This window comes from Canis lupus, chromosome 1 (assembly GCF_048164855.1).
Source record: "Canis lupus baileyi chromosome 1, mCanLup2.hap1, whole genome shotgun sequence".
In the NCBI taxonomy this organism is placed as follows: domain Eukaryota; kingdom Metazoa; phylum Chordata; class Mammalia; order Carnivora; family Canidae; genus Canis; species Canis lupus.
The window spans coordinates 21884101-21902689 of NC_132838.1; the positions used below are offsets into that span (position 1 = coordinate 21884101).

The 18589-nt window shown below is 39.5% G+C and overlaps 1 protein-coding gene across 4 annotated transcripts; it reads left to right on the forward strand.

The window, feature by feature from the left end:
* Positions 1-117: 117 nt before the first annotated feature.
* Positions 118-18589, forward strand: STARD6 (StAR related lipid transfer domain containing 6). Of its 4 annotated transcripts, none has more exons than XM_072822886.1 (10): positions 118-576; positions 1261-1344; positions 2004-2083; positions 2192-2283; positions 3119-3212; positions 3405-3454; positions 7398-7524; positions 11182-11299; positions 14351-14444; positions 18182-18589. In XM_072822886.1, exons 5-10 carry the CDS (start codon positions 3123-3125, stop codon positions 18378-18380), a joined length of 678 nt encoding a protein of 225 aa, XP_072678987.1. In that variant the 5' UTR covers positions 118-576; positions 1261-1344; positions 2004-2083; positions 2192-2283; positions 3119-3122; the 3' UTR covers positions 18381-18589. The 4 variants fall into 4 exon arrangements, with proteins under 4 accessions (XP_072678987.1, XP_072678988.1, XP_072678986.1 ...); XM_072822887.1 differs by having other exon boundaries at positions 118-443; XM_072822885.1 differs by lacking the exons at positions 2004-2083; positions 2192-2283 and having other exon boundaries at positions 121-576.

The window sequence follows — 18589 nt, forward strand, 5'->3', positions numbered from 1 at the left end:
CTCCGGCCCCGCGTCTCGGGGCTGCGCTGCCCGCCGGCCTCCGCCGTGCGCGGGCTCCCGGGACCCTGGGCGCGGGCGGCCGCCGTTCGGGCCCCGGCCCCGGCCCCGAGCGCGGCCCTCCCGGGGCTGGCCGCCGGCCCCCCCCGCAGCAGGCGCGGGGCGCTAACAGTCCTGGGGGCCTCGGTTCCCGGGGCGGGATGGCCGGGCCGCGCCGGGCAGCGCAGAGGAAGGGACGCTCTCGGAGCAGGCGCGCAGACCCGGCCGCAGCCCGCGTGCACGGGGATACGGGGGGCGAGAACGCAGCCTCGCCGGGTGCGGATGCCAGGGGAGGATGCCGTCGCGGCGCCGGGCTCCGTTTCTCTCCCGCCGACCTTAGGGGCGAAGGCCACCTTGCCCGTCCCTCCCGCCGAGTGTGACCCGCTGCCCCGAGGCCCCACCACCAGGTAACCCCGCCGTCGGGGCTCCTTGCGCGACCCCCAAACCCATCCTCTCCTCGCTTCTCAGCGACCGAGAAAGTCCACAAGCTGCGAGGTGCAATGAACCGGTTCAATCCACCGCGCTTATTGTGGTTTGAAGGTGAGTGCCAGGCCCGCAGGACTCGACCCTCTAGAGCCAATAGCGGTTCCAATAATTGGTGCCTTTTCTACAACAGCTAATATCAGGTAGGCCGCTGATGGGAAATAAAGCGCCGCGTCAAACACGCCGGGACGAGCACAAGCCAGGGACTGGTCAAGGACTCGTAATGGCAAGAGCTTAAAAAGTTAGGCATATTTATTTGTTGGTTTGTTTTTTTTTTAAAGATTTTATGTATTTATAAATGAGAGACACAGAGTCACAGGCAGAGGGAGAAGCAGGCTGGCTGGAGGGACCCAGATGCGGGACTCTACCCCAGGACCTTGGGATGACTCCCTGGGCCAAGGCAGATGCTCACCGGCTGAGCCACCCAGGCTTCCCACACATCTTTATTACCATTCCACCTGAATGTCTTCTTAACCCGTCCTTCTTTTTTTTATTTTTTTTTAAGATAATTTCTTAAAGGTCCTTTTCATAAACCCTATTATTTTTTTTTTTTTTTTCATAAACCCTATTATTAACATTTCTCTTATTGCCTTTTTCTCTCATCACGGTCGAGTATAGCAAGTGTTTCCTAATGAGGACATGAAGTGAAAGTAAAGGACGCTGAGAAAATTGGAAGGGCAATGATCAAATATGCTGACCTAATTCACGGGATCAAAATAATTCTACTCCGTTCCTTCACAGGTTAAGAGAGATGGAGAGCTCCACAAGGATTTGGAGAAGAGTCCCAATAATTATTAAAATCCTGGACTAGATCGATTAGGAAAGGTAAAGAAACCAAAAGTCGACTGGGTTAAAAGGAGTTGTAATGGTTTAGTAAAGCTTTTCATATAGAGATGTCAACTAGGCGTTATGCCTTGCTGGAGGACTAAACAAGAGAAAGCGGGTTTAGGAGCCAACCTAGGGCTTTAAGTGAGAGCCAGTTAAGACATAGTTCTGATAATTGAACTTTAAGGAGGTTTATTGAGGCAGCTCTTTGGGGAATTTTTTAAAAAGATTTTATTTATTTATTCATGAGAGACACAGAGGGAGAGGCAGACACAGGGAGAAGCAGGCTCCATGCAGGGAGCCCGACCGGGGACTCAATCCCGGGACTCCAGGATCAATCACATCCTGGGCTGAAGGCGCTAAACTGCTGAGCCACCCGGGCTGCCCTCTTTGGAGAATATTTTTAAAAAAGATAGATTTAAGTGTGTCATTTTGAGCAAAGAAACTAATGTTTCTGATCAAGAAGGGGTCCCACAGTTTCAGTCACTTTTGCATATATTAACTCATCTTTATAATGACCCCATGAGACGGATATTACTGTCCCCAATCTATTCAAAGGTTAAACAATTTATTCAAAATAATTTAGTTGGTGATGAGCAGCAAAGTTAGGATTTGAATCCAGCTGTCTGTTGTCACATTCCTTCCAACATACAATCCAGCTTCCTCTAAGGGAAAACTAGATAATGAGCCAAAGGACCAATGGGACTTCAGTTTCCTGAACTCATTCAGAACAGAAATAGTATCTTGCTCAGTTGCGTTTGCCACACCTCCATAGTACCTAATCCCTAATAAGGGGTTCAGTAAATATGTTCATATTGAATTGATTTGACCTTGATCCTGTCTGAAGAGGCAATGTTTCAACAAAGTCACCAATGAAGAGGAGTCTGTCATTCATTTGGGAAGAATATTACAAGCAGAGGGAACAGCAAGGATCCTGAGGTAGGAAGATGCTTAGTTGTATTTGAGGAACAGCCAGGTCAATATGATTGGAGCTGAGTGGAAGAGAAGACAGGTAAGAGTTGCCTTTGGAGAGGAAGCCAAAGGTCAGATTCTTTAGTGCCACTGCCGTCACTTAAAAAAGACTTAGTCCCAGGAACACTGGATCAACAGATTATGATGCTTTACAAGAGAAATAAAACATGATTAAGCGCTTAGAAATATTAATGATTTATTGAATGGCTATTACATGCCAGGTAATGGGATAGGACATTAAAGTGCATTATCTCATTTAATCTTCACATTAATTTTGCAGAGTTAGCTATTATCCAAGAAAATGGGAAAATGGAAATATTAAATAATGTGGTTCACAATTAGTGGCAGAGACAGGATTCAATCCAAAGCCTGCCTGCTCTTTGTACTATACCACATTTTCTCGTTTGAAATATAATGAATAAGGAATTCATGCATGTACGCACTTAGCAATTATTAAGTAAAAACTTAATAAAAAATTATTGTTCATTACTCTGTGTGAGACTGTAGAAATAGTCTTAAAATGTAATACAGCATTTTATTTTATTTTATTTTTTTTTAATTTTTATTTATTTATGATAGTCACACAGAGAGAGAGAGAGGCAGAGACAAAGGCAGAGGGAGAAGCAGGCTCCATGCACCGGGAGCCCGACGTGGGATTCGATCCCGGGTCTCCAGGATCGTGCCCTGGGCCAAAGGCAGGCGCTAAACCGCTGCGCCACTCAGGGATCCCTGTAATACAGCATTTTAAAATTGTTTTGTATGATTATATTCTTACCGGTTGTCTGTTTTTACAACTTTGCAGGTAAATGGACTATAAGGCACTTGCCCAAGAAACTGCACTAGAAATTTTAGGATACAATCAAGACACAACAGGCTGGAAAGTGGTTAAGACTTCAGTAAGAAAAAAAGTTAAATGTGTTTCAAGAATTTATTTCTTAATGAGAAGTTTTTCATTATAAAGACTTTTTAAAATATTTTCTTTTACGAACCAAATAATACATTTTTACTTTTTGTTTGTTTGTTTTTACTTTTCATTTTTTTCCATATCTGACAGCTAATTTATTTCTGGATTTTTATTCCCCTTTGAGAAAAAGATAACTGTTTCCAGCAAGGCTTCTAAAAAATTCCATGGAAATCTGTGAGTACAAGTTCCTTTTTATAGTTGTTTGAATTCAGTGGCATTGATGTATATAGAATTCAGTGCTGCTTCATTAGCTATAACATTGCTTGATAGTAATCAGGAAATAGAAATTAATTATAAAGTCTTATAAAGTCACTGGGTTGAAATGTGATATTAATAAATTAGAGCAATTGTGTACCATCTAATCATTTTCAAACTTGAAGACAATCAGGAAAAAAATCTTTCAAAAAAGAAATAATTACTACCTCAAGAGATAATTACTATAAAAGCAAATTGGTATTTTCTTGATAACACTAATATTTTGTGGCCTTTCAAACACTTAGCCTTTCCATTAAATGAACCACTAAAAAAATATTGTATTTCCCCCAATTTATTTCTCTTGCTGATATATATAATGTTTTCTGAAAGCTGCCTCTAAGGATATTTCTGAGGACCCTGTTTTTTCAAATACAACTACACTGAGGGTAATTGTGCTGACATTCTTAACCTTATTCTTGAGAGTTGTTCTTTCATTGCCCACAATATCATATTAATGCAAACAGATTATCATGTTATCGAAATCACATTCAATTTTTTTGGAGTCTACTCTCTCATCTACTTCATTTTGTATTTCTTGCTCTTTTATCATTTAACTAGAATTTACTTACCTTTTGTCTCAATCCAGTTTTCTACTATAAGGTAAAACTGGCATGCTTTATCCTATTCATTTTAATAATTATCAGGAAGATGATCCCTGCCTTCATTATCTAAATAATTAATGACTCTAATAGCAGCACTTTCAAATATTGACTAAGAAGGGGAGTGGATAAAGTCAAGTCCAGTCATACTAGAGGAATAAGCTCTTGGATAAGCTTTTTGGTGCTTACAGATCAGACAAGTATAGACAGCAACCTATGCATCAAGGAAACTTTGGAAGTTATTTATTCATTCAATAATACTTGGATATTTGTATGCAAGGTGCTATGCCATGCCTAGAGCCATTCAGGGAATAGCCCCAATTGGGCTGTTTTAAAGCTTTATTGAGATTTTTTTTATCAGAGGCATTATACTCTTGCATGCAAAACTAAACAAACAAAAATTGGAACTTTCTGCACTCACATTTTAAGTGGGAAATTTATATGTACTATATAGTAGTTATTTATTAAAGTATGAAAATATCTTACCCCATGTCTTAGGGACTTAACATTTATTATCCTATGGAATCTGTGGGTCAGGAACCCAGATGTTGCTTAGCCTGGTGCCTCTGTCTCAAAGATTCTTACCAGGCTGCGATCAAGGTGTCAGCTGAGGCTTTGGTCTCAGCTAAAGGCAGCTCTGCTTCCAGGCTCACATACATGGTTGTTGGCTGGAAGCCTTCCTCAGCTCCTTGACATATGGACTGCTCCATAGGGCTACTCACAACATGACAGTTTGCGTACCTCACAGTGAGGTTCTGGGAGAGAACAAGAGAAGGAGCAAACCAGTCAGAAGCCAAAGCCTTTCTGCAACCTAATTCTGGAAGTGACCTCCCATAACTTTTGGAATATTCAGTTTATTACAAGTGAATCAGTAGATCCAGCCCTGACTCACGAGAAGGGGAATCCACAAGTGTGAGTACCAGGAAGTGGATCACTGAGACCCATGGTAGAGACTACCTGTCACACACTGGTTTTGGAAAACTGTCTTTTAGCTAGTTTTTTTTTTTTAAGATTTTATTTATTCATTCATGAGAGACACACACAGAAAGAGAGGCAGAGACACAGGCAGAGGGAGAAGCAGGCTCCATGCAGGGAGCCCGATGTGGGACTCGATCCCGGAACTCCAGGATCAGGCCCTGGGCTGAAGGCGGCGCTAAACCGCTGAGCCACCCGGGCTGCCCCAGTTCTTTTTTATAGTTGTGCTGTAGTCCAGTAAATATCAAACAGAGGTTTAAAATTAAGGTTAGTAAAAGGTAATAAAATTCAGTTTTGCATGCTTGTTTTCTCAAGCACAACTCAGTGATTCTTTTAAATTTGCCATGTTTGCTAATGCAAGGAGGGTATGACTGGAGCACTTTATATCTTTCAAAATACCTCTATTATTCTGTATTCCTTGTGGCAGATATTGAGGTTCCTACAAAGGAAGGTAGTCTGAACATGTTGGTCAGGTTTGTCTGCATCAGTCAAAAGTTTACTTCCCCTGGCCTGGAGTGAGAGGAAAGTGAGGTTGCAATCAAATCATGGGGAAAATCTAGGGAAGCTTAAAACTTTTCCAGTACATCAAAGGAAGCTTCACATTTTATTTAAATTGTAAATATGAGAAACATATGCATATGAATTAGAATGTGCAACAGAGTGTAAGCATTACAGGCTTTGGGAATATATAGCATGGTCCAGTGCTAATTGGCAAAGTAGTATCTGGGAGAAATGTAATCCCTCAAAATGCCTTGAGGTGGGAAATGGGTTGCATTATCAAATAAATTTTTCTTTTCTTTTCCTTTCTTTTCTTTTCTTTTCTTTTTTTTTTTTTTTTAAGATTTTACTTATTTGAAAGAGAGAAAGAGAACGTGCATGAGTATAAGCAGGGGGAGAAGCAGAGGGAGAGAGAAAGGGAGAAGTAGACTCCCCGCTGAGTAGGGAGCTGATACAGGGCTCCATCCCAGCACCCTGAGATCATGACCTGAGCTGAAATCAATAGTTGCTTACCCGACTGAGCCAAACAGGTGCCCCTCAGATAAGTTTTTCAAAATACTCCAGACTGTATTCTCTTGCAGAAATTCCCTCTAAGGTCTGAGAAATCCTAGAGTAAAAAAAAACTAATGTTAAGTCAAACTTTTCCAAATGTTTTTGAACAGGAATATGCCTCTGAAATACTGGCCTGGATAATAGATTACTGACCAAATCAGTTTTGGATTTTTTAAAAAAATTTTATTTATTCATGAGAGACACAGAGAGAGGCAGAGACACAAGCAGAGGGAGAAGCAGGCTCCCTGAGGGGAGCCGGATGTGGGACTCGATCCTGGGACTCTGGGATCACGCCAGAGCCAAAGGCATACGCTCAACTGCTGAGCCATCCAGGTGCCCCTAAATCCAGTTTTCTCACACCTAATATCAGTGATGGACAAACACAAAGGTCAGTTAGTTGCCCAAATCCTGACATGTGAAAAATAAATGAAATTCAAAAGTCATGGTTTATGAATAAGGTTAAGTTGTAATACAGACATGCCCATTCCTCGTATATTGTCTATGGCTGCTTTACTGCAAAGTTAATAGTTGCAACATAGATGATGGTCACCTGCAAAGCCTAAATTATATACTATCTGGTGTGAAAAAATTGCTGGCTACTGCTTTAGACCACATCACATCCTTAAATTAAGAATTGGGGCTACAAGGGTTGCCTGAATGGCTCAGCAGTTGAGCATCTGCCTTCAGCTCAGGGTGTGATCCTGGGGTCCCACATCGGGCTCCCTGCAAGAAGCCTGCTTCTCCCCCTCTGCCTGTGTCTCTGCCTTTCTGTGTGTGTGTGTGTGTGTGTGTGTGTGTGTGTGTGTGTCTCTTATGAGTAAATAAATAAAATCTTTTAAAAAATGAAAGACTTGGGGCTATAAGATACTGTATGTGTAACTGTACAAACGTCTCATCAGTTGCGTTTGGCTTATGATAAATACCACAGGTTAATACTTATGAAAAAGATTTTAGAAAATCTCTAAAAGAAGGTAGTAGCCCTTCTAAAAAAGACAACTATAAAACACTATAGATTTGTAGAAAAATACATTTTGAAATAACTTACATTATTTAATGCTTATTTAAATAAACCTGGCTAATTGCAATTGAATATTAGTGTTTTGAATTGCTGATACTACTTACAAGTGTTTTTTCCTGTTATTTGCTAAATTAGCCTACTTTATACTATGATAGCATCGTATTTTGAGCTTAGGCTAAACATGTTAAATTTTGAATTTTCTCTGTTTTGTTAACTATAGATATCGTGTTGAAGGAGTGATTCCAGAATCGACAACTAACCTATCTGATTTCCTCTACAAACCTGAAAACAGAGTTACATGGGATAAAGCATTAAAAGTGTACAATATGGTACACAGGATTGATTCGGTAATTTATTGTTTGATACTAGACTCTTGCTGTATCAATGTATTTTAGTTTTATTAGTGATTTGAGTATGTTAACTTATAGACACTTCATATTTTATAGACTCGAATTGAAATCTTTATAAAAGTTTTAAAACTTCCCTCATTATTAATCAAAAGTTTAATGCCAATTAGCCTGATTCTGTTGTAAAGGCTTAGCACATTCTGAATCTAGCCAGCTCTTGCAGATGTGTCTTTAGTCTTGAAGGGAGTTATTGTATTCACCTCCCCCATTAGGTGGAAGAAAAAGATTAAGCATGCCTTCTTTTTTTTTTTTTTTTTAAGCATGCCTTCTTTGATGGGAAGTCAGTAGATTTACATTAGATACATTAGATAATAAGAGCAACGCAGACACATACTGTAAAGACTCAAGAGCAAACAGCATGTAATTTTTTTTAAAGATTTTATTTATTCATGAGAGACACACAGAGAGAGGCAGAGACACAGGCGGAGGGAGAAGCAGGGAGCCCGATGTGGGACTTGATCCCGGGACTCCAGGTTCATGTCCTGAGCCAAAGGCAGATGCTTAACCACTGAGCCACTCAAAGATCCCTCAATAAACTGTTTTTAAAAATTGAGTCATATAGCAAACCTTTATGATTTTCACAAACAGTTGCATTTGTAAAATTTCAGGTCACTGGGTCTTTGGTTCTTTGTGTCTCCAAGCCACATTCCACACGTGAAAACAATGTCCCACATATCTGCCATCACATTATCATTTAGTTAGAACTCTGTAGGTTACCTTTACCTCCTTTTATTAAATTTATTTGTTTTATTTATTTATTTATTTATTTATTTATTTATTTATTTATTATTATTTATTTATTTATTTTAAAGATTTTATTTATTCATGAGGATACAGAGAGAGAGAGAGAGAGGCAGAGACACAGGCAGAGGGAGAAGCAGGCTCCATGCAGGGAGCCCGATGTGGGACTCGATCCCAGGACTCCAGGATCACGCCCTGGGCTGAAGGTGGCACTAAACTGCTGTGCCACCCCAGGCTGCCCCTAAATTGATTTTAAAGCTTGGGAGTGAGGAGAGGTTGTGGAAAAGCCCAGGAAGGTAAATATTCCGTTTTGTAGAGCGGTCCTGAAGTTCCTATGCACAAGAAACACCTGTCCATTACCCTCCTGGGATTTAAACTTCCAGTTTGAGAAACATAGTCCATCATGAATGAAATTCAAACACTGGACTGTTCCCCTCATAACTCTGTGATACTAACTACACAGTTCCATTCATACTTCATACATGTCTGCTGTTGCTGCAAGTCAACTTTAATAATGGAAAGAATACTAGATTTGGCATCAAAAAACCTTAACAGATTCAGAGAAATTATGTGATTTGCCCAACGTCACTACAGCCAATATGTGGTAGAGCCATGACTTCATGCTTGATCTCCTGATTCCAAATTCTGTGCTTTTTCCAATATACTACATTACCTCTGAGTAGCATTGCAGCCTAAGAATTATTTTACCTTCCTATGAATTTCATAATATGCATCTCTGGGCATGTATTTTACTGACTCATTTACCCCCACTAATGAGGGAGGGAGGGGGGCAGCCGGGGTGGCTCAGCGGTTTAGCGCTGCTTTCAGCCCAGGGCCTGATCCTGGGGATCCAGGATCGAGTCCCACATCGGGCTCCCTGCATGGAGCCTGCTTCTCCCTCTGCCTGTGTCTCTGCCTCTCTCTCTCTCTCTCGAATAAATAAATAAAATCTAAAAAAATAAAAAAAAATGAGGGCGGGAGGGATTCCTGCTCTGGGGTTATGGGGGTGATCAAACATAGGACGTCTGACACTAGGCAAGTGAGGTCAGCAGTTTGGTAATCATCGTCATAGCCCAGGAGACAGCCCTTCGACTTACATGGGCCTTTGTGAAGCGGAGCACGCGGTGCCGGATGGTGAGCCACGTTTCAACCAAAGACCACAGGAGAAATTGAAACAGAGAAGTGCGTTGGTCACCAGTCCCGGAAGGCGTCACAGCCTGCTTGACGTGTGTGGGGGGGGGGGGGGGTTGGGGGGGCACGGGAGCCAGAGCCCGGGCCATGGTCGGTGCCTGCAGGTGCAACGCTCTGGGAATCCTGGGTCAGGCCGGATCCCAACTAGGAGGGCGGGTCATTCTGTAAAGTGCAGGCGCCACCCTCAGGGAGCCCCGAGGGGAAGGCCGGAGGCGGGGAGGTTCCCTCGGGAGCTGACCCTCGCTTGTGACTCGGTGGCGACTTGTAAGGCACATGCTTAGCTCCCCATGAGTGGCCCCAAAGCGGATGCTGGGGCAGCAGTGCCGAGGGGTAGCGTGCAGGCTCAGCGCTCCAGGTCACGCCGTGCCACGCAGTGTGGCCTGGGAGTTGCACCCAGGCCCGGAGTGGATAGTCAGGGGTTGTGCAAGACCGACTTTGTAGTACCCAGAGGTTGGCCTGACCCGACTCCTACAGGAGGCTGTGCTTGGTTGTTGGAATAGTTTTGCAGCCCAGCGGGGCACAGGTGGGAAGTGGCCTGATCCTGCTGCTCAGGAGTGCGGTTTGGCTTAGGGCCCTCACCTGGAGGACAGATGGAGAGAGTAACTTGAAGCTGGGCCAGTCAAGACTCTCCTGATTTCAGCAGATGTCCAGGCAGCACCAAACACCAGTCTTTAACTTTAGGCCTTACCCCACGGGTGCTAAACCAATATATTCTTTAGAATATATTACCTGGCCGATGTGGACTGGGAGGAATAGTTCTGTCCTGGGAATCAGGAACATGGGTTTAGTTCTGTCCTTATCTCCAGTTTTGCATGTGATTTAATCTGTTAGGCTTCAATTTCTTCATCTAAAAATTTAAAGGGTAGGGCAGCCCGGGTGGCTCAGCGGTTTAGCGCCGCCTTCAGTCCAGGGTGTGACCCCGGAGACCCGGGATCGAGTCCTACGTCGGGCTCCCTGCATGGAGCCTGCTTCTCCCTCTGCCTGTGTCTCTGCCTCTCTCTCTCTCTCTCTCTCTCTCTCTCTCTGTCTTTCATGAATAAATAAATTTTAAAAAAATCTTTAAAAAAATAAATAAAAATTTAAAGAGTAGATGATAACAAGATTCCATTCTGAATTTTCTGCACTTACATTAATGCTTTACCAGGTACATGATTTGCAAATGACTTTCTCCCCTTGTAGCATGGCCTTTTTATTTATAGTTTCCTTTGCTGCGCAGAGCTTTTTATTTTTTTTTTTATTTATTTATTTTTTTTTTATTTTATTTATGATAGTCACAGAGAGAGAGAGAGAGGCAGAGACACAGGCAGAGGGAGAAGCAGGCTCCATGCACTGGGAGCCCGATGTGGGATTCGATCCCGGGTCTCCGGGATCGCGCCCTGGGCCAAAGGCAGGCGCCAAACCGCTGCGCCACCCAGGGATCCCTGCGCAGAGCTTTTTAGTTTGAAGTAGTCCCACTTGTTCACTTTTGCTTTTGTTACCTTGCACTTATAGATACAGTGTTCCTCTAACAGTGAAAATGCAAGCTGATTTGATAAGCTCTTATGATTTCAAAGCCCTGCTTTTTCCAAAAAGTAGCTAACCGTACTCAGTGAAATGCTTTGTGAAGTGATAGGAAGACTAGATATTAAGTAACTGCTGCAATCTTTATGGTTTGATTTGTTGCAGGACACATGCATATGTCATACCATCACACAAAGCTTTGCCATGGGCTCAATCTCCCCCCGGGACTTTGTCGACTTAGTGTACTTCAAGCGCTGTGAAGGGAATATGGATATTATCAGTTGTAAGTTGGAACAATTTACCCACATTTTGGAATTCTTAGGAGTCATTAATAAATGTGTTTTCCTTTAACTCACAGTTTGGAAGATACCGTGTGTGTTCAATTAATTTTTTATTTTTATTTATTTATTTATTCTTTACTGAGACCAGTAAATATATGTATAGTATAGACAAAGAAGCCTGACATTTTACCCAACTCCGGAGGTGCCATTAACATCAGTAAATAATTATGGTATCTCTTGGCCTTCTTGCAGCTTATAGCATGCAGGACTAGGTATAGATGGGTGCTTATAAACTAAAACTTCACAGCATATACATCTTATATGTATATGATATATAGTTAATCTAGACACAAAGTTAATCTTTGGATACATAATATTATACTTGAATTGTGTAGAATGGGCATATCCAGTAAGGTAAAATTCCTGAAGAAATTTTCTTTAGACAAGTCTTTACATAAATGTGCTTATATTTATTTTTTTAAAGATTTTATTTATTAATGAGAGAGAGAGAGAGAGAGAGGCAGAGACACAGGCAGAGGGAGAAGCAGGCTCCATGCAGGGAGCCCGATGTGGGACTTGATCCCAGGTCTCCCAGGATCACAACCTGGGCTGAAGGTGGAGCTAAACCGCTGAGCCACCCGGGCTGTCCCTTATATTTCTTTCAGAAATTGGAGGTTTTGTTATATCCTTAGCCCTCCCAAAAATATGTCACTCTATAAAATGCAAACAGGTGATCATTTCCTAACTTGCTTCGTTCACTTAAAACATACCAGTTCATACCACAAAGATCTTTGGACTCACATAGATGAAGGAACTTCTGGTGAAGGGACTTTGGTAGGACAGTGGCCTAGAGCCGTTTTTCTCCAGATTTCAATTTAATCTCACCATTCCTATCTGAATAGCTTTATCTATTGTAAACTGCTTGGACAGTTTAAACTGGATAGGACAGTTAAGTGCTGTTAATTATTTTCCAGCATGGTTTCCGTTGCTCTGCTATGTCCGTAGGACTCTAAGGCTCAGAGTCCAGACGCGTCATCGTCCTGCTAACAGCCCTCACTCGAACACAGTGTATTGCAGCGTGTGCCGCTAAGGCCTGAGATTCGTCCCTTCCCTGTAGCTGTCTCTTGTAGGTTCATACAGTTGTCACTGAGCTGTCTCCTTCTTAAATGAGAGCACATAAATTTTATTCACTGCCTCCAGCACAAAATACTGGGTGACTGCATTCGAGATCTGTTGTTTTCTGTATTTTGAAGCAGACCATTTTAATCTCCTTTTTAGCCATCAGAGGGAAGGTAAAGAATTATGGAAGTTACAGTCAACAAATAGTAGTAGTACTCAATCATCCGGTGTTCGATACTAAATCTGCCTTAAGCAATTTGCTTAAATGAATTTTTGATGAATACTAGGTTTTCTTAATGTTCCATTTGTTGTTGTTTAACTTATTGTGCAGCTTGTTTTAAGCTAAATATTTTGTGTGCATTATTTCACCAGTGAGGAAACTAAGTGATACAGTTATATGGCTAATTAGCACCTGAACCAGAATTAAAACTCAAGTCTTCTGACTTTCAAAATCTGTGCTGTCATCCCACATGCCTCACAAAAGACCCATACTAGTTTGTGATATAACAAAAAAAAAAGTTTTAAAGAAAGACAAGGATAATCTCCATATTTTAAACAGAGACAAAATATATTAATATCACCTCTGGCCGTACTTTTATGCCAACACAACAGGCTCTGATAAGGTGATGAACAGGTCATGAATATGGAAAATGCATTCAGTCACATTTGTCTGTTAAGCTGTTCCTAAGCCAGTGTTTGACATTGCATTTCCCATAGAATTGACTGCTTATGTTAAAATCATACAGGAAAATCGATCTTTTCTGACAAGAGCAGGAATCAGTTGCACAAAAAACAAATATATATATATGTATATATATATTTTAAGATTTTATTTATTTATTTACGAGAGACACAGGCAGAGGGAGAAGCAGGCTCCACGCAGGGAGCCCAATGCAGGACTCGATCTCAGGACCCCCGGGGTCAGGCCCTGGGCTGAAGGTGGTGCTAAACTGCTGAGCTACCTGGGCTGTCCCACAAATATATTTTTAAAAATATTTTTAGAAAGTGTCTATATAATTATCACAAACTTAATCATAAATCAGCTCCCTTTTACATTTACATACAATATAGTTATGCTACATAATTGCTAAAACATACTCTACTGACTTTTAATTATACTTTGAATTAGCTACAGGCAGAAAGAGCATTTTTTAAAAGATGTATTTATTTACTTTAGAAGAAGAGTGAGTGAGTGCAGGGGGAAGCCGGCAGAGATAATCCCAAGCCAGCTCCACACTGGGCATGGAACCTGACCCAGGGCTGGATCCCAGCACCTTGAGATCAGGACCTGAGCCAAAACCAACAGTCTGATACTTATCCGACTGAACCACCCAGGTGCCCCTGCAGAAAAGAGCATTTGAACTATCTTCGTTAATAGACCAAATAATCATATCAAATATTTTATTTAAAAAATGATTAACATGTTGTATATAAATGTTGAATCACTTATATTATACACCTGAAACTAATATTCCACTGTATGTTAAGCAACTGGAATTCAAATAAAAACTTAAAAAATAAGTAGATTTAAAAGGATCTAACCCTAAATAATAAATAAATAGATCACTATTAACCAAAAAACATCTACAAACCCACTATCCTAACAGAATAGTCTTTTCCTTTGTGATTTCTTCTTTTGCTTCAAATCTCAGAAAGTAATTAAATGATACTTTTTGTTTTATGTAAAGGGTAATAGCATCTTTAGAGATACTAACAGGAGAAAATTTGAGAGGACGATAGTGCTCATACTGGCATATTCACAATTTTGATCTGTGTACATATGAATATGTACAAACATACACACATATAAAATTAATATCAGTGCCGAAAATAAATGCTATCGCATACAATTTTAAAAATATGCTACTTGAAATAAAACTTTTCATCTTTGTGGAACAGGCTTCATTAAAACTTTTTTTTTTAAAATCACTTAGCTAACAGTGTGGATTTTCCAGCATATCCTCCATCTTCAAATTATGTCCGTGGTTATAACCATGCTTGTGGCTATATATGTTCTCCTCTGCAAGAGTAAGTGTTACTTGCATTTATTTATTTTATTTTAACAAGTTTTTCAGTTCAGTTTGTGATTTCTTAACTAAAGGATTCCTAATTCGTTGGTAGAAGTGTGTGCCAGCATATTCTGTTAGGAAAAAATTGCCCCTAAGTGCAATTAAAAAATAAATTTTATAAGTATTTTAATAATCAGAATAGATAATTCCCTATAAAGTATAATTTGAGGTCTCTGGGACTAGTCACACATACACATTCCCTTCTGTCCCCTCACTCCCAGTTAACCTTAACCTGATGCTTTATATTTCCCCATTAGAGTTACTTCTGTGAATTTTAAGGAATTTTTGTAAATTAAAAAATAAATAGAATTATAATACACTCACATTTATCAGTAATGAATGCTTTACCTCAAATGAATTCTTTCCAGTGGACTACCTACAAACACCTGCAGAATGAGACCTACAGTAGGTAATTTGAAAAGAGCTAGAGAAATCAAAGGTGTCACTGCCTATAGGTAGGTGAGCAGCCTAGGGATGGATGGTAACATAAAATATACACATTTTGTGAATGGATGTACATTAATTCAATGTATATCATTTCACAAATTCCTTAAGTTTGAGTTTTTGTTAAATGATTTCATACAAGTAAAAGATACTGGCACATAAAAACATGTAAAATTTTATATTGGCCAGATATAAACCTCTCAATAGAAGGAAAAAAAAAAACATGAGAAGAAAGTCAAAATAAAATTACATTATAGACTGTATTCTTAATATTTTCTCTACTGAATTAGAGAACTGAAAGAAATTCACAATTATGTACATTAATAGACAGGATCATCGGTGCAGATGGTGATGATGGTGATGCATGGTCTTTCCTCCCACGTGTTAACTTTGAAACTATGGTCAAGACTTTATTCTCCACAGCAGAAGAAAACAAAACAGGGGAAGGATTCCTGCTTCAGATCAGTTGCATAAATCAACAGCTGGGAAGGACTGTAGTTGAGAAGCTACACACTCTGATCCATGCTTCACAGGCTGAGTCCCCTTCTTGCATCTTGTCAACTTTCCCTTTCCGCTACGAGAAACGTGGGACAAAAGCTCTGATCTAGATATCCCATCTAGGGTGCGAGCTCTGCCTAGCATCCTGTCAGAGGAAAAGATACAGCCTCATTCATAGTCTCAGGGAAAGGTACTGACAAAAAAGTGATTCCTTTGTACCTTCTCTTTTCATGCAGCACAACATTTTGGGCAGCCCACATTTGTAAATGTCATGTAGTAAGCTTATAAAACTTATAAGTAGTAAAGGTGCTCTCTAGTAAATACTGGAAAGGTTTCCTTAAGCATGTAAAGCCCTAGCAAACTCAAATAGAGATTTAAGACCTTTCCAGCAGCTAGTGAATATTCTCAAACTAGCCACTGGGACACTATGAAAATAGTCTAAACTCTCCATAGACAAGAGTAGAAGAAAATGGACACTCAGTGGTGTGTTGAAGCAGTGGTCTCCATACCCCTCCAAAAGAATTTTGTAAAACTGTACTCCACCTTGCACATTTTTAAGTTATTAAAATTTTCATAGGATTAAATAGGGTGCAATTTTTAGCACTCTAAATATTGACATTCTAAAAAAAAGTGTTATATAATTCATAAACATATCCAATAAATTCTAGATACCATAATTGGAAACCTATTATAACTATCAGCTTCAAAATACATACAACCTTTAACAGTCAGAAATTTACATCATCGATTTTCTCATTGCTCCCACACTCTTACTTTTTCTCCCTCACATAATTTAATCCTAATAGAATATATTTTATATTTGGATTATTTTATTCTTTTACTAATCACCCTGTCATTCTTCTTTGCAAAAATAAGTGTTTAATTTTAAAAATCCATTTTCTTTGTGATCTTAAGTATCTAAATGTCACAAAATATATGTGTACTACATTATTATTACATGATCAAAATAAAAAATATATTACCAGATGTTACATTACTATTAAATATAAAAACAAACTTATTGAAAACACCTTTTATTATTAGCAAAACTTAGGTAGCACTTAACTTGGTTCTAGGCACTATATAAACAGTTTACATATATTGATTCATTTGGTCGTCCCAACAGCCCCATGAAGTGTAGGTAGTACTACTGTCTTTTTGCAGAAACGAAAATGGAAGTCCAGAAAGACTAAGTAATTTTTTCAAGGTTGAACATAGGTAATAGCAAAGCTCAGCTTCAAACCATTCCAGAGTCCATTCTTCTAACAATTACAACTAATTTAACTGTAATTGGTAATACTGATAAAATGAGATTGTACTTACTATTGTTCACTCTTCTGCATTTTTATGAATGTAAGCACTCAAAAGGTTTGTTTATATAAGTGCGCTAAAATGAAGAGTATAATTCCAGGACTGTCATTAAATGTCTTGAAATTCTTTTGTGTTGTATACCATAAATTACATAACAATCTAGAGTCAAATACTATTTTTAATGACTTATCAGCTGACAACTAAGTTAGAACCTTAAATGTTATTGAAAGCAAAGAATTGACAACATGACTTGGTAAGAATTTATTATCCAGTCATTAGTCATTCACTTTCTCAATTCACTTCCGATAGATCAGATTTTCCCTTTGGCATCTCAGAGATTTTTATATGCCAGAGTAAAGCACCGTAGTATCATTTGGTGCTATTCAGGGAAGATGACAGGTATACCTTTGTTCTGTAAAGCAACAGAAGGATGATATGAACAGGCTGGTGGGAAAGGAGGAGCCTTCATCTCCATCAGAGACAGTCTCAGATCAATGTAGGGAAAAGGAAATTAGACATTTGAAAATTCATTCCCTTAAGTGTTATTCATCCTCGCATACCCTTTGGAAAGTCTTCACATACTCCAGTTTGAAGATTACTGAGTTAGAATATAAAATACTAGTCTTCCTAATGTCATTTGGAAAGAACATTTCAAAATGTTAAATGCACAAAACCTTTGACCTAGAAATTTCATGTACTTGTAGAAGTGCATATGTATACATTACAAAGACGTTTTAGTGCAGCTTTATAGTGGTAAAAAGAGAAATAATCAAAATGATAGTCAATAAAGGATTGGTTACATAGACGAATACTATATGCAGTCATGAAAAACAATTAAGCAGATATGTATGTATCAACAGAAAAAAGTGCTTGATACCTACTAAGAGGGAAAATAAAACTAGTTAGAGAAAAGTAGGTCATTTTTGTAGGGAAAATAAAACTAGTTACAGAAAAGTAGGTCATTTTTGTAAAGACAGAAGTCTGTACATTGTGTATATACGTGGGGTAGGTATCCACATCCGCACATACGCATGCTGTCTTCCTGTATACACAGACAGTAGTCTAAGAAGATGCAGCAAAAGGTTCAGTGATGATCTCTGGAGAAGAGAATAAGGAGAATAATTATGAAAATTGTTTAAATTTTTATAAGCATACATTAATTTTGTGATTTAAAAGTTAAGATGACAAAAAGGAAAAGCTGACTGAAGACTTAACAGATTGTCTGGCTACTTAATATTTTTATGTACGATGTTTATGAGTGCAAACCACTCAGCCCCTTTTTTGTGCCCTTCCCTCCTCCCTCCTCAGTAACTGTTCTGTCATAAGCACTATGGAGGGAATCCATGGTAAACGAGACAGGAATCCCGGTATCTATAAACTTAGAAGTTCAGTGGACAAATTTTAAAAATCTTTATATTTTTTTAACTCTTTCTTTGTTTACAGGAACCCAGCACATTCCAAACTAGTGATGTTTATTCAGACAGAAATGAGAGGAAAATTGTCCCCATCCATAATTGAAGCAACCATGCCTTCCAACTTGGTAAGCTTCATCCTCAATGCAAAGGACGGAATAAAGGCACTGAGAAGTCCATTGGGATGCGGACACCATCAGGGTGGTCACTCATCGTTCCTAAAGAATTAAGGCCGTAGAAAGCATGTGTGGCAATGACTGCGGTTTACTTCCAAGTCAGTATGCATAAATACTGTTACACTATTCTAGGCAATATCCTTGTACACATTACTGAAGGCACTTTGTGAAAATAAGAACTCATAGTTGTACAAGAGAACAGCATTAAATATAGCTTTTAATCTCATATAAGAATGATGTTAATAACAAATGTTCTTAATGCA

Excerpts from the sequence above, each read along its gene's own strand:
- STARD6 (XM_072822886.1), top strand. The coding sequence starts at position 3,123 with ATGGACTATAAGGCACTTGCCCAAGAAACTGCACTAGAAATTTTAGGA. Across the intron at positions 3,213-3,404 it reads GGAAAGTGGTTAAGACTTCA|AAAAAGATAACTGTTTCCAG; the intron begins GTAAGAAAAAAA and ends TTCCCCTTTGAG. Across the intron at positions 14,445-18,181 it reads ATATGTTCTCCTCTGCAAGA|GAACCCAGCACATTCCAAAC; the intron begins GTAAGTGTTACT and ends CTTTGTTTACAG.